At 33.5% G+C, this 17,288-nt stretch overlaps 1 protein-coding gene across 1 annotated transcript in view; it reads right to left on the bottom strand.

Annotated features, from left to right (window-relative positions):
* The window catches only part of LOC114328956 (homeobox protein unc-42), a 110,376-nt gene that overhangs the window by 76,555 nt on the left and 16,533 nt on the right, over nt 1-17,288 (bottom strand). Inside the window, exon 2 of the mRNA XM_028277950.2 lies at nt 8,725-8,996. Coding sequence (XP_028133751.1) covers nt 8,725-8,996 — 272 coding nt within the window. The remainder of the gene's footprint in view (nt 1-8,724; nt 8,997-17,288) is intronic.

Below are 17,288 nucleotides of genomic sequence, written 5' to 3'. Positions count from 1 at the left end.
GCGGTTTTCCTGTCTTTCCTTGAACCTAAGATATATACGCCCAAAATATATGCTATTTTGTATCTACCTAGTCCTCTAGCTGGCTTACGGGTAGTCAGAAGTCAAAAATTAGACCGGTTCTGAATCGGCCCTCACAACTTCTTGAAACACAGAAAAAAAAATTCTGATCGGTGTAACTTTTCCACACACATACATACATACATACATACATACATACATACATACATACATATCCACAAACATTTTCCATTTTTTAAATAAAAATTGAGTCATATTTCTGAGCTCGATAACTTTTGAATGGTATAACCGATTTTCAAAATTAAACATGCGTTGGAAAGGTAATGATCTGTGCTATCAGAAGCCGCAAAGGTCGGGCTTAAATTTTTGGAATTTTTGGGAGTTTTGGGGACGAAAACGAAAAACAGGCTTTAAATGGGAAGGGCCGTAAAATCCACACCCTTGGACCAAAATGGAGAGGTAACATGTGGATGGACGAGTCTTTTCCTAAACTTTAAGATGGGATTTGGCCCAATTTTCAATTCAGTCAGGTTTAGAAAATCGAAAATTTCGTGTATATATAGTGTCGCTTGTAGGGGTGTTGTGCGCCACTGGTGAGAACTGTCGTTCTCTGTGGATATCTAAATTCAAATATAATTATAAACATATAAACCTAAACTGTATACACTATTATGCTGGGGCTACATAGGTCTGGATCCCGCGTATAAAAAAAAGCTTATTAATAGCAAGCTGAAAATTTGTTAATAGCTTAAAGGTGTCTAGTCGGACAAACATTGATATATTGGAACACTGGAACAGGGGAAGTTTTAATTGTGGAACAGGTTAAAAATTTGGAACGGTCAGACCACGAAAACGGCACATGTATTTTGTCCGACAGAACAGACTTAAACTCTCCGAATAGAGATTAAACTCTCATGCAAACATCAGACTGTTATTTATCACCAAATGGGCGTTTTAATGAGTGGAACATGAAGAATATGTCAAATGACAGGAATTATGACAGGTGATAAATAGCAGTCTGATTTTTGCATGACAGTTTAATCTATGTTCGGAGAGTTTAAGTCTATTCTGTCGGACAAAATAAATTTGCCCTTTTCGTGGTCTGACCGTTCCAAATTTTTAACCTGTTCCACAATTAAAACTGCCCCTGTTCCAGTGTTCCCATATATCATAGTTTGTCCGACTAGACACCCTTAAGCTATTAACAAATTTTCAGCTTGCTATTAATCAACTTTTTTTTCATACGCGGGATCCAGGCCTAACAGTAACGTCTAATGCCGTTAAATAACGCATTATTTGCCATCTCTGTAAAGCAAAATAATGCGTTAATTAACGGCATTAGACGTTACTGTGGCCCCAGCTGAACTAGCATTATAGAAAATTGGCGCTTCTTTGACTTATTATACAGTATGATGCAAAATTATGGAATACATTCATTATTTCCGAAACAGACGACTTAAACAACTCTTTAAACACCTCAATTTTAATGTTTAATTGGTCAAAAATTGCTATATTGTATTGTGCAAATGTATGGAATAAATTCGTTATTTCCTGAGCTGGCAACTTTAAGGAAGAATACCAAAACCGGTCGATTTTTTGGCATATATATCACACTACTGACGTCATCCATCTCAGTGTAATCATCATCATCGTTTTTAAAATAATGAGAATAGGGGTCTTGTGCTAGCTCATTTGAAAGGTTATTAATTCCCTATTCAGTAATATAAACATTACCACAATTATTTAAACAGGGTGTCCAAATTTTTTTTTAATTAAATTAAATTGACATAAAAAGAATAATGTTTACCGGACTCATATCTGACCCGTATTTATGTGCTTTCAACCACTGTTTTGTAATTAGACTTTTTTGTTTTATTTGTTACTTTATAACTCCAGAGAAAATACAACCGCTTAAGACTGCAGTGAATACAGAACAATATCATTAGTACCTGAGTCATGTTCTCAAATTATTCTTGAAAATAGTATGTACATAGTTGTACAAATTAAAAACTGGAAGAAGGAATAAATGATAACCAGTTTAGGTTCAGAAATGGGCTAGGAACCAGAGAGGCGTTATTTTTACTTTTAATGTGATAGCTCAAAGATGGATGGATATGAATGTGGATGTGCATTTTTGTTACGTCGTCTCCATTACTATTTAATGTATATAGTTAATCCATTTTTGAAGAATCATTACTATCTGAAAGTGAAGGAATAATAATTCAGAAAAGATCTATTAACAACATCAGATAAGCAGATAACACCGTGATTATGGCAAGCTGTGCCGAACAACTCCAACTACTACTAAACGGATAAAACCGTCTACACACGCGCTCACAACCTGATCTCCTGACACGCCAAAATTCCCCGATTCTTTGTTGGGGTCAGCTCTACACGCGTCCTGACAAAAGTATCTGACAAAACGTAAAACTATTATTTTACTTACATTTTGTCTAAACATAATGTGAAAAGCCGTATTTTTTAATTTCTAACGTAATAATTGGGAGTACACAAAGTGCAACGTTTTAAAATATACAGCTCCCAGTAGTAAATTCTCATAGTTAACACGTCATTTGTTTATAAATAGATCATTAACGAATACGGAAAGAACGAAATAAACAAATTATTAGGAATATGGTAAATGGTATATGTAAAATTATCATTTTACTTACATTTTTTCTAAACCTAATGTAAGTATATAAGCCGTATTTTTAAATTTCTAACGTCATAATTGAAGTAAGAAATGCATATTTCCAGCACCAGGTCACAGTATAAAGAGGGACAGTAGAACCACTCTCCGAAAAATTGGAAAGTAAAATCTGTAGTCGCGCATGGCGACCGCGCAATGTTCTTAGTCGCTTTTGCCCCACTCTCGCATTGCTAGTCGCATAGAAACGTACGGATTTTAACAGGGAAAACCCGCATCCACCACTGGTGAATTACCAATTGCGTACTGCCGGTATTACTTCTTGAGATCAAAGTGCCGACAGGGAAGTGGTTTTACTGTCCCTCTTTATACTGTGACCAGGTAGTAAATTATGTACTCTATATTAAATACCTTAGCATAGTTAACACGTAATTGGTGTCCAATTACGTGTTATTGGATTATTAACAATTATTCATCCTTGTTGGAGTCAGAAATCAGGCCAACGACGCTACACACGTCCTGACACAACAAATTTGTCAGGATGTTGGAATAGCAAGACCACCCGACAAAATAGGTCAGCCTAACCGTCAAGATTACCCATTTTTGTTGTGCCACAAGCCTACACACGCTCCAACAGCAGATCCAACGTTGCCAGCCCCGACAGTCAGGTGTCTGAGCGTGTGTAGACGGTTTAAGCAATTTCTGTGAAAAATATGGACTAAAAATGGATATAAAAAAGACTAAACATATGATAATAACAAAGAAAACAAATATACAAACATTCAGTTGGGAACGTGGATTTCAGAAAATAATGATCAAACAACAGGAATAAGGGTCAGGATAGAAATACAAAGAAATGCGTTTGTAAAAATAAAAACAATTCTCTGTAATAAAGACCTTATATTAAAACTGTAAGAGCTCTGAGATGTTATGTGAATTCATTACTACAATATGGACGTATGGACACTAAAGCAAGAACACATAAATAAACTAGAGTCATTTGAAATGTCGTGTTAGAGAAATACAGAAGGATGCTTAGGATAGCATGAACAGAGAAGAAAACGAAAACTGAAGTATTGCGAAAATGGACAAAGAATACGAAATAATAAACACAATAAAAATAAGAAAGTTACAATATCCGAAACACGTAATGAGGGAACATCGATGTGAAATGCTAAGATTGATATTGCAGGAGAGAACGATAAGAGGAATGAGTGTGGAAACAAAGAGAGTGTGTCATGGCTAAAAAATTTAAGGTATTAGTACACTTTAGAAGACCAAAAATAATCATTTTTTTCAAGAATTTTTTTCTCAGTACCTTTATTAAAAATTAACATAAAACGTTTTACATATTAGTACCTAACTCTTAGAGAGTACAAAAAATATATCTTTTTGCATTTACGCACGTACACTAATATTGTAGAGTGCGCGGAAATCGAGGCCTCGAAAAATGATGGTGGACAGTTAATCTCAGGATTCGGATATCTGAAACAAAAAAATCGAACTGCATTTGAAAAAGGAAGGTTTCCTACGTGACAATTTATCACAATTTGACCAAAAAATAAATATTTTTTAGCCATGAAAAACTGAAGAAAAACGGGAGATTTTTTCACAACATTTTTTAAAATTTGCGTAAAATCTTTTTTCTTGTGGAATTTTTCACTAACGGTGGTAAATTGTCACGTAAGCAACCTTCCTTTTTCAAATACCGTACGATTTTTTTGTTTTGGAGATCCCAATCCTGAGATTAACTGTCCGCCATAGCAACTACTTTTTTCGAGGCCTCGACTTTGGCGCCCTCTACAATATTAGTGTACCTGTTTAAATGAAAAAAGATGTATTTTTTGTATTTTCTAAGAGTTATATATTAATATGTAAAAAGTTTTATGTTCATTTTTAATAAAGGTTCTGAGAAAAAAAATCTTGAAAAAATGCTTATTTTTGGTCTTCTAAAATGTACTAGTACCTTAAGGGGCTGGTTTAAATGCAGTTCAGTAGAACTCTTCAGAGCAGCAGTAGATAGAGTAAAGATAGTGAGGATGATATCTAATCTCCGATTGGGAGACGGCGCTTAAAGAAGAAGTACTGTACTGTTGAACACGTATATCATACAATATTTTTTCTACAAACGTTATAAATTTATAAAATACAATATTTTTGTTAATTGCTGAAACCATGAAACCTATGACCCGTAAAAGGTAGAACTGGTTGTCTACACTCGAGGGGAATGTCTAAAAATTCTTAGCGAAAATATTATACCGTTACATAAACTTGTTTTTTTTCTACAAACGTGTTAAAAATGCAATAATACAGTTTAAATTAAATTTTAAAAAACCTTTTAAACCACCTTTTTCAAATTGCGCAAGTTGAACTAAGTATTAATATTAATGTTAATAAATGAAATATAAATATTTTGACGTTTCACAATTTGACAATTCACTTTTAACTGCAGTGCCTTAAATTTTTTAAAGCACTAGTGCTTTAAAGTAGCATTTTTAACGCTCCTATGGAGTGCTAAAATAGTAGGGGAGAGTTGCGATAAAACGGGATAGTCGGATAAAACGGGATACCTAGCCTAGAGACCCAACTAGTGCTGCTATCAATCGGACAACGACGAAAACTTGTTCTCAGTCTTCATTGTAATATTCTCAGTTCGTTTTACTTCAATGCCATTATTTGATGAAAAGTTGTTGTGTTTAGAATTGTTTGACTCTATTTTTTTGGTACTTTGTACTTTTATGTGCGTTGTTTTCTACATTATATTGCCTACATATCTAAATATATAATTCCGGTGAATATTACATTTAATTAAGCACTTATTAACGAATATTCTCATGTGTTTTCTATCTAATTTTACTTTCACGTTTAGGCAGGAGCCTTTTTTGTTTTGAAAAATGTCTGAGTTGGACAAAACGGGACACTTATAAGTTGGATAAAATGGGATACAGTTTTTTATGTCCCGTTTTATCCACCTATTTATTTGTTGGCCTATTAATTTTTTAAATAGAAATAAAGCGTGTTCTCATACTGCAGAAAAGAACAACATTTTTTGTTCTGATATACGTACCTAGTCCTAAATAAAAGGTCTTATTTCCCATTTTGCAATAAAACATAAAAGGACTATTTTTAAGTTTCTGACTACTGAAGATATTGTTTTTTCAAAGATAAATTTTCTTTGCAGTCTTATATCTACTTAAATATACTTTTTAGATAATTTTATGCAAAAAAATAAAGATTGTGAACCTATCCCGTTTTATCCAACCGTGGTATGCTAAAACGGGATGTGCAGGACTTTATTAAATATTTTTTTACTATTTTCCAGTCATTAAAAATAGCTAAAAATATGTTTTTGTGTGCTTCAATAAATGTTATACCTATAAAAAATAATAATATGATAATTTCTTTAACATTTTTTCCGTAATAAAAATAAACAAGAATGGTATCCCGTTTTGTCCAACTCTCCCCTATATTATGCAACGAGCATTTAATGATGGTCATTATGAAGCGAGTATGAGGATTACGAAACGAGCCGTATGCAGCGAGTTTCGTATAGAGTACGAGCTTCATAATGATAATTAAATGCAAGTTGTATACACTATTTTTTCTATGATCATTCACAACAAAAAATATATTCAAATTTATTAATGTTGTAACACAAATAACTTCAGTAGTTTGTCAGTTTGACGCTTTGTTTACATATTGAGAACTGTCAAAGCGTATGTATTTGACTCGCCATTGGTCACTGCGCGTGTACCACGTTTATCGCGATTCTATTGGTTAAAAATCTGTATCTTAATGAAAATCTGTATCATAATGAAGTTCATTATGATACAGGTAGTGACATCATAATTGATATATTATAGTATGAGAATAGAAAAATTGCATTTTTAACACGGTTGTAGAAAAAATACTTTGTATACGTGAATCACAGTTTTTTAATAGTAACAATTATTTTTAACGACTTTACTAAATTTACATTCAAGTTGCAGTAGTAATAAACAAACCAAGACAGTTCAATGTTACTACGAGCACTACCGAATCATAATTTACAATGTATACACTTTTTGAAAATCATGATTTGGGATTAACAATTAGTCCAGGAACCGAAGCTTTTCACCTCGCAATTTTTACAGAATGGATCGATTTGCTTGAAAATTTGAGAATAAGTAGTGGATAGTCCAAGGATCAAAATCTATATAATGCCGAAAGGCGTTTTTACCATGGGGGTGGTTGCCACCCCATCTCGGGTGTGGAAATTTTTTATTATAATTTTGACTGCAAGAGTTGATAAAAACATTCATTTTAAGCAAAAAATGCTATATACATTTTTTTGATAAAATTAATAGTGTTCGATTTATTCGCTATCGAAAGTGTTAGTTTTATATCGAAAAAATCAATGTTTTTCGGTATTATACTCATTTACTATTCACTCAATTTTTGCCGTAGAAGAAAGTTTTGCAATCCAATTTCTTCGGAATTTAATAAGCTACAATTTTATATTTAAATATTTTTTCGTATCTCTGATGCTACTCTTTCTATTCTGAAGCAAAAAGCATTTTTTACCAAACTACAAAAATTCGTCATTCGCTTTTAACTACATTTTTTTAAAAACTAATCATTCTAAGCCAGTCAAACTTTTGGAATCTATTAATAATACATAAATAAAGAGGAATGAATAAGGCCGATGATTAAGAACACCGATAACTTATATTATTATGCTTCCAATTGGATATCCCCTTTTTTTTTTCAAAAAAATATATTGATTTTTTAACCGTAACTTTTTTATTTTTTATCCTAGAAGGTTTGTTAAAAAAGAATTCTGTACCTTTTCACAGGATCTCCAGGACTATTAATATTATATCATTTAAAATCCTCATTCGCAAAAAGAGGTGACTTTGAAAGGGTTGGTAAAGGTGGTTTTTGCATGTTCTTACAAGTTTTAATTTCCAATAGCTCACTCAATTTTTGCCATAGAAAAAATTTTTGCAAAACAAGTTCTTGGGAATTAAATAAGCTACAATTTTATATTTAAATATTTTTTCGTATCTCTGATGCTAATCTTTCTATTCTGAAGAAATCAGCATTTTTTACCAAACTACAAAAATTCGTTATTCGCTTTTAACTCATTTTTTTTAAACTAATCATTCTAAGCCGGTCAAACATCTACAACTTATTAAAAATATATAAATTAAGAAGATCAAATAAGATTAATGACCAGTTCTAATTAGGGTGGAGAGTAGGGGTAAGTTTACGTTTACTTTTTCGCTGAAAAAAATAGGGACTGACATTCTTTTTACTGTAAGTCACTTAATTTTTGAGCTAGGGACTATTTTTTTCATTTCTGGAGATAGATATTTTTAAATAATTTAAATTAGCTTAAACAAGTTATCCTCGAAAAATGCATAGTTTTCCCGTCTTTTGACTTTGAAACTACAATATTTAGCATTTTACGAAGAAGAGCTAACATATAATAAAGTATAGCTCGATTACTGTTGGTCTTAAAGCAAATTATAAAAAACGGTTTTGTTTATTATTTCAAAAGGTACATTTTTGTTAAGTAAACTTGTTTTGATAGAACGAAAACTTTTTGAGTTATTAGCAGAAAACTGATTAAAAACAATAATTTTTTCGATTTAAACCAACACTTTCGATAGCGAATAAATCGAAAACTATTACTTTTATCAAAAAAATGTATAGAACGTTTTTGGCTTAGATTGGATGTGTTTACCAACTTTTGCTGTCAAAATAAAATAAAAAATTTCCACCCCCGAGATGGGGTGGCAACCACCCCCATGGTAAAAGCGCCTTTCGGGCTCATATAGATTTTGATCCTTGGACTATCCACTACTTATTTTATTATTAGGTTTTGTCCTATTTTAAGCTTCATTACTTGGACTAAATGTATATACATTGTAAACTATGATTTGGGAGTGCTCCTAGTAGCATTTAACGTGTCTTGGTTTGTTTATTTCTACTGCATCTTGATTGTAAATTTAGTATAGTGTGTAACTTGTTATTTGTTTTATGCATTTATCATATTATATTTAATGAGTAGTTACCTGTATTCTAGCTTCGTTTAACTTTGTACTCCTAGCCAACTCTTCCCTACAGTAAATATCGGGATAGTGGCTCTTGGCGAATGCCGCCTCTAGTTCTGCTAGTTGTTCCTGCGTGAAGGTCGTGCGATGCCTCCGTCGGGCAGGTGTAGGACAGGAGGCGGTGGTAGGAGTATGGCCTGCGTGCTGCGGCCCGCTGCTCGGCGAGACCGTTCCCAGGCTGGTTCCACTTGGAGTCGTTTGGGGTTCAGGTTTGAGCTTCTTAAAGGCTCCGTCTGAAACATTAGAGAATTAATATTCTAGGTGCATAGTAACTACTAAGTTTATGGATTTTAGGTTTATTGTTTTCTAATTATTTAGTAGTATAACAGTTGACAAATATTAACAGTTGCCTCTATCTTTAATGTCATTGTTGATGAATGTAAAGGGAGGACCCAACCCTATTTAATGTACCTACAAGCATGAAATGTGACATTAAAAAATTATATTTTTATTTGTTTTTATAACATATGTTTAGTATAATAGTTGACAAATATTAACAGTTGCCTCTATCTTTATACACGTTATTGTTGATATATGTAAAGGGGGGACCCAACCCTATTTAATATACATATATGAAATGTGACATTAAAAATATACCTATATTTATTTGTGTGAATCGGGATAATAGCTACGGGATCCGAATTTAGGTCGATCTTCACCCATGTGTTTACCGGATGAAATAGTTTTTTTAAATAAATTTCATATATAGACAAATACGACTTGCATGGTTTGCCTATCAAAATATGTTCATAGCTATCCTTAAGGGGGGCGTAGTGTTTAAAATCAACATTTCAAACACATTTTTATGATTTTTTTTTTAAATATGCTAGAATTATTTTACTTTAAAGTTTAATAAGCATATTCAGTATAATTCAAATAATATTAAAAAAATTCAAGGAAAAATATTAAAAAATAAGCCAAAGTTGGCAAATTTTTAAAGACACCCCAAAAAAATGGATTTTGCAGTGGACATCAGAACTCATCATTGGATCATGTGAAACAAAAAACTCAAAGATTTTATTACCTTATGAGTTTCTCGAGGTAACGCAATCGAGTTTTTTTAGTTTTAACGATTTTTAACTTTTTGGTATCACTCAGAAATCAAAACAATGAAATTTTTGGCAAAAACAGTGGGAATCAACATATTTATTATTCTTAATCAAAACATAGGCATAAATCAAAAAATATCTCGACAGCGTTACCTCACGAAATGTCTAAAGAAAATATATAAAAAGTTTCAGGTGGATCAGTCAGGTAGTTTTTGAGTTACAATTGTGGACATTGTAGCCTTTGAAAAAAGCATTTTTGAGAAAAACCCATTTTAAGTTTTGTTAACTTTTATTTTCAATTTCTTTTTGTATGCAAAATCGAGAAGTGGTGCATACCGGAATCTGTTTTTGAATCGCGGGGTACCTAACAAACAACGTTAAGAGCATACAGTACCGATAAAAAAGTAGCAACAAACGAGGGCCAAGATTGTGGCTGTAATTTTGAATATTTGGTCGAAATATTTAGCACACACATTCGTAATTTAATAAAGAATGGCGGTACAGAGCCAATTTGAGAAATATGTTAGTAGGTATGTGGAAATTACTCTATAACTAAATAAAATATTAAAAAAAGGAGCCTGTACCGCTATTTAAAAGGACAAAAAATACACTTCCTTCAAATAAATTTTTTTATCCCATGCCTAGATTTTGTGTCACATTGGATCTACTAAAAATCGATTATCTATAACAAGAAATCGAACGTGACTGACTCGGCAACATTTCGCGCCTATGAGTATAAAAATTATTGTTTTTGATAGTATAAATGTCACTGTCAGAGTCTAATTACCGACGCACTGTTGCCTCACTGTTAAAAGTTCGCAGAACTTTCGAAAAACAAAAATATTGATGACGCGCTACTGTTTACTCTTAACTATACAAAGTCAATTACATTTTTTTTAATTAAGGGAGGGGGTGGTATGGTTTAAAAATTTTGAAATTTTCGTTTCTTTTATTATTTTGAATGAAAGCACATAACTCTAAGAATACTCTCTGACCTCTGATAATTTCAGATTGATCGGAGCAAAATTACCGGAAGTATTTTGAATAACCCTATAAATATAAATTGTAGCAATAAAAACCCTGTATTTAAGTAATTTTGTTAAAACAAAGCAAGCATGTTTGTTAAAACAAAACAAACATGTTTGTTTTGTTGTTATTTTTTAAAACCTGTAGATTTAAGTAATTGCTGTATATTATAATCGAAAAAAGAAAACATCAAGGAAAACAAAAGAACATACGGAAAACCAAAATACTCGTAATAAGTAGATAAACAATAGCATATAAAACGTCACGAAAAAACAGAAAGTCACGGCGAAATTAGATCTAGGATAGAGCAGGCTAGAGCCGTTTTTAGAAGGATGTCCAAGGTGTTATGTGTAACAGAGACCTAAAATTGGCATTCAGGATCCGCCTACTTCGCTGCTACGAGTCCTCGGTCTTACTTTACGGTATCGAGTCCTGGACTGTGAATAAAATCTATCTAAATCGCCTTGAGGCTTTCGAAATGTGGTGCTATAGAAGAATTTTAAAAGTTTTCTGGGTGAAGAAGATTCGAAACTCCACAATACTAGAACGTCTCAGCAAGACTACTGAGATCATAAAAAGCATCAAGCAGAGAAAGCTGGAGTATTTCGGAGATGTAATGAGAGGTCCCAAAAATATAGGTTGCTACAAAATATTATGCAAGTGAAAATAGCAGGCAAACGCAGTCCAGGACGAAGAAGAACCTCATGGTTGAAGAACTTGGCGAGATTGGTATGGTGTTGATACTGTTGGTGGCAGTCAATAAAATTAAGATAGCTATGTAGCTAAGATGGTAACCAACGTGCTGAAAGGACATGGTAGGTACATGAAGAAGTAGAAGGTAGGCTAGTTTTAATATAACCTATAGAAATATACACAGTGCTAGCCAAAAGTCCCCTTCCTCCCCCATATCTTTTAAACAGTTATACTTATGGTAGGGGAGCCCAAGCGGAGATTTTTGCATTTACTCGAGAGCGTCAGATTATCATATGGGGAGAAACCTGGTACCCTGCAGATGTACCTCTACCATATATTGGCTCTTAACACAGGGAAGTTGGTCAAGGGGGCCCTAAAAAAAATCTATCCTTAAAAATACTTATGACATTTTCTTGAAGGAGAAAATCAGATATAGCTTCTGAAATAATGGATTCCATGACCTTGCCGACAATAAGAACCAGGCCGATTGAACCATAATTACTGCAATCAAGTTTATTTCCTTTCTTGAATATATGAGTAACCGAAGCCAATTTCTAGGACGATGGAAGAGAACCTTGATTAAAAGAAGCATTCATTATGAGGAATATAGGGATGGCTACTGATTCTGCACATTGTTTAAGAAAAAAGAAGGTTAGTCCGTCTAATCCAGGTGATAAATCATTACGTAGTTTCCATAAATAATGTTTAATTGCATCCGGTGTGAAAGGGATACTTATTATTAAGGGCTGTAAGGACAACGTGGACACATTATTTAAGGAATGGTATCGTTAGGTATGTAAAAACCTGAGAACAAAATAAAGATACCGAAGAACATAACGACCTGTTAGCATTTTGAAGTAATGAAGTAACAATTTGAAATAATTTAGCTAATTGCGAATAAGTATAATAATATAAACGTTGTTTTGTTTGTGTGTAAAGGCAAGACAGTCAACATCTTTAACGATTAGTGACGTTTGAAATTGTCAAAGAGCTAACGAGTGTATGGTTACCGGTTCCACAGGTAAGCGGCTCCACTCCAACCGGTGGCTGTAAAATGATGTCGGCAAGCAAACCTTATTGAATTCATTACTGTTTATTAATGCAGTTAGTAGAAAACCCAATTACAATTACTGACACCGGCGCGCGCCACAAAGAATCTCACACAATCTTATTACGACCGTCTCCTCCTCGTCCCGTTCTCTCCCGTATCTCCATCTCCGAGTCACCAAATGTCGGCCGATTCACGGCCAAGCACTGTCACGCCTGCTGACTGCGACGCCTCGGCTTGTCTGCTGATGGCGATGGTTTGCCGGAGCCCGAGAAAACGGCGGCCTTTAAAAGAATTTGCATAATTCCCTAAATGGAGGAGTTTTTATGGGGAAGGATCCGTCGGATGATGTTTGACACGGATCCGGAAGATAGTAACGTGTGCGCTGCTGGCAAACAAGCTGTTAATCGATATACATACTTCGAAAGAAATGGGCTGTTTATAGCCAGAGCAAATTTTCATTGTGCCAACTTCTAGAACGAGGTTCTTAACCAATAACGCTTATTGTAAAAATTTTCTTAAAAACTCTAAAAATAGTAATAGACCACTCATCAGCGCTAAAAAACTGTAAAACCGTGGAATTTTGACAACCAACACCGATTTTAATGAAAACTTGGGTTTAAGCTCTTATCTGTTGACGACACTCTTCTTCAAAATCTACTCGAATACAAATAACTCGAATGTGGTGCAATTTTTTGCGAAAACTTAAGAGATATATTTTAAAGTTCATTCAAAAATATTTCAAATAAGCTTTTACAAAAGTTTTTTGCATAAGAACTGACTTACTTATGATAAAAATAAAGTCGCTCTCTGCTTTTTTATTTTTGAAATGTAAAAAGTAAACTCTCTTTGTTACAATATAGTCCTGTCGTCAGGGGGGTACAACGGCCTTCTTAATTCAGATGGACTTACCCAAGTTTTTTTTATGTATTTTGGCCCGTAGAATACGAATTTTTTGGGTATCAGTTGATCCGGATGTCGATAAGATTGTTATAAACAAAGAAGTTGAGGAATTACATAACAGCGATTTCTCGCAAAACAAAACATTTTTTTGTATTTTTTGGGTCATTCTAAGCAAAAAATGTTCCTACAAGTTTTTTCGTAGGATGCATAGTTTTCGAGATAAACGCGGCTGAACTTTAAAAAAATCGAAAAATTGCAATTTTTTAACCCGAATAACCTTTGAATAAAAAATAAAATAGCAATTCTGCTTACCAGCTTTAAAAGTTTGAGTCAAATTATATCTGTTTTGAATATTTGCATTGCTAAAAATTTATTTTTTGATTGTTAAAAAAAGCTATAAACACATAGTGTTTCCCGTGCCTAATACATGCGTTTTAATTCATGCTACGTAGAAATAGCCCCGCTTGCACTTTATCTCCTCCACCTACTCGTTTGATTTTAAATGAGAAATCATTGAAAACATCACTCAAGCACTAGGTGTTTATAGCTTTGTTTTAACAATAAAATAATAAATTTTTAGCAATACAAATAATTAAAACCGATATAATTTGACTTGAACTTTCAAATGCGGTAAGCAGAATTGTTATTTTATTTTTTAGTCAAAAGTTATTCGGGTTCAAAAATTGCAATTTTTCGATTTTTTGAAAGTTCAACTGCGTTTATCTCGAAAACTATGCATCTTACGAAAAAAATTGTAGGAACATTTTTTGGTTAGAATGGCCCAAAAAATACAAAAAAATGGTTTGTTTTGCGAGCAATCGCTGTTATGTGATTCCTCAACTTCTTGGTTTATAACAATCTTATCGATAGCCGGATCAACTGTTACTGTTACCCAAAAAATTCGTGTTCTACAAGTCAAAATACATAAAAAAAACTTGGGTAAGTCCATCTGAATACAGGAGGCCGTTGTACCCCCCCCTGGCGACAGGACTAATAGATACTAATAGAAATAAATAGCTTCCCACTTAAAATTAACTTTATTTAGGTCTAATTGATATGATGCATGTGATTCGACCCAGAAAATTGCTGAATGCAAGAATGCAGGGAAGAAGACCGGTTGGAAGACCTAAAAAGAGATGGGAAGACGAGGTCGATGAGGATGCCAGGAACTTCCTGGGAACGCGTTCATGGAAAAGAACAGCGGTAAATCGAAATGATTGGAGAAGCTTATTGAAGGAGGCCAAGGCTCGATTTGGGCTGTAGTGCCATTGGATGTATGGATGGATGGATGTGATTCGACCTGTTTGGCATGCTTAGTTTAGAAAAAATAGTTGATTAAATCGAAAATGACATTATTATGATTTAAAAAACAAGTGCATTTTTCTTAAATTAACCTAAGAGTATTCATGATACAAAAACAAAAAAATAATCAAAATTTTTTTGTAAAAGAAATTCTACAATTAACATTTGAAACATTTTTTCATAATATGAATACATTTAGATTTATTTAAGAAAAATGCACTTTTTCTTAAAATTTTAAAAATGTTATTTTCGATTTAATCAACTATTTTTTTTTTCTAAACTAAGCATTCCAAACCGGTCAAATCACACGGATCGTATCAATTATACCTAAATAAAGTTAATTTTAATTGAGTAGCTATTCATTTTTATTAGTATTGTAACGACGAAAGTTTAATTTTTACATTCCAAAAAGAAAAAAGCAGAGAGTGACTTTATTTTTGTCATAAGTCAGTCAGTTCTTATGCAAAAATCTTTTATTAGAGCTCATTTGAAAGTTTTTTTAATGAAATTGAATAGATGTATGTTAAGTGTTCCAAAAAATTGCACCATTTCGATGTTCTTCGACAGTAACCATCCTTTAAAGAGCAATAACTCAGTCGTTACATAGTTCTTTTAGACGCAAATCTCTTTGTTTTTTTATTAGCTACAATTTTGTTTTTCGTAATTTTTTCTATAGAATTAAATTTTTTTAAGTTATTTATGAAAAACGGTTATAAAACGTGAGTTTTTTCCTTGAAAAATGCATAGTTTCAATCGCAAATAACTTGAAAAGTGTCTGTTTTGCAAAAAAATCTTATAGAACAAAATTTACTCAGAATTGGTTACTCTATCGATTTCCATAGTTATTTTGTTTAAAAAATTTTTATCCACTAGATGGGGTTGTTTTCACCCCCAGGTCAAAAGCGCAGTTCGGCATAGGGTAGATTTTGACAAAGCTTATAATTACTACCTAAATCCAAATTTTCAAGGAAATCAATCTTGGTTCTCAAAATTCCACAACAAAATGGCTGTTGATTGGACTATAAGATTAATTACCTACATAGGATAATATTTGGATGTGTGGTATAACTAGACCCAAACCCAGACCTACAAAGTGAAAGTTATCCTCCAACACCAAATTGTTTCATATGGTCCACATATTGTTCAGTAAAAAGTTACACCATTTTAAGCGTCCGGTAGTCCGGTTAGGGGTGGAGGTGGGGGAGAAGTCGGTAAATTAGTAGTTTTTCGTCAATATTTCTAAAACTATGCGGTTTAGCGTGAACAATGTTCTACACAAACATGTTCAACATAAAATTTGAAACGAAAAAGGTCCTATCCATAATCCTCCTAAAGCGAACGGTTCCAAAGTTACGGAGGGTGTACATGTAATGTAATTTTTAGATTTTTCAGTAAAATAAAGCTGAACAGAAATAACTAATGTATTTTGTTAAACATCCATATTGTGCAATAATATTGTTGTCCAATAGAGGATAAGATAAAATAAGGATAAGATGCACAATATATGGTTAGCAGAGTATTTGAAATACTGGGATCAGCGCTGCTGTCAGACAAGCTGTGGCTCTCTATAACTAGGTCGATGACAATTAATGCCACCAACCACCACGGTATGTTTATGCCCAAACACTCTATTACATCGGATGGTGGGCAGAGTAAGGAGTGATGAGAGACTTGAGGAAATATTTTAATATGAACTATGTGTATGTCCATCTTTGTTCGACGAATCTGGCTTTATGAGAAAAGGAAGCAAATCTTCATGTCAAAGAATCATCATGTACTCTAGATTCCGCGAAAGTGGCATACACCATTGATGGAGGTCACCTCCTTCATCGTATCGTGCTGTCTGGCGACGCCCAGCTACCTTCAAACAAATTTGCGAGCAATACAGAGACTATATACTTACTCATTACGGAACAGCGACTTTTGTATTTGATGGATACCAGCAAGGAAATACAAAATATGAAAAACACCTACGAAGGGTATGTTCTAGCACTGAAGTAAAAGTTGAAGACTCAATCCATTTAAATATAAACCAAAGTGAATTTTTAGCTAACGCTAACAACAAAATGGGCTTTATTTCATTTGTTACAGTGCAATTGGAATGGTGTGGTTGCACAGTTCATCAAGCATCGGGTGACGCTGACTTATTAATAGTTTTAACACCTACCTACTGATGAAGGATAGAAAGACTGTGTTGCTCTTGTGAATTCAGCCGGAAAAGTCTACACTAGGTATTGCTGTCATTCAGCGAGGCATTGGGAACATGAAAGATGTACTTCTTGCAAAATACGCTTTTACAGGATGTGACACGGTATCTGCTATCTACCAGAAGGAGAAAATTAGCATTGGAGAAGCATTTCCTTTTTGCGATGTTTGATCTAGATTGTTTTCGCTACCAGTTTTACTTAAAGGCTATTGCAAATCAGCCTATATATTTTTTGCTCAAGTTAGCTGCATTGCTACCCCCACTTCAGGTCTTTCCAGCCAGCATTAGTTCAGAACCT

Source organism: Diabrotica virgifera, chromosome 1 (genome assembly GCF_917563875.1).
Source record: "Diabrotica virgifera virgifera chromosome 1, PGI_DIABVI_V3a".
NCBI classification, from domain to species: domain Eukaryota; kingdom Metazoa; phylum Arthropoda; class Insecta; order Coleoptera; family Chrysomelidae; genus Diabrotica; species Diabrotica virgifera.
Note: the sequence above shows the minus strand (reverse complement) of the source record. Positions and strands in the feature narration are given on the sequence as shown.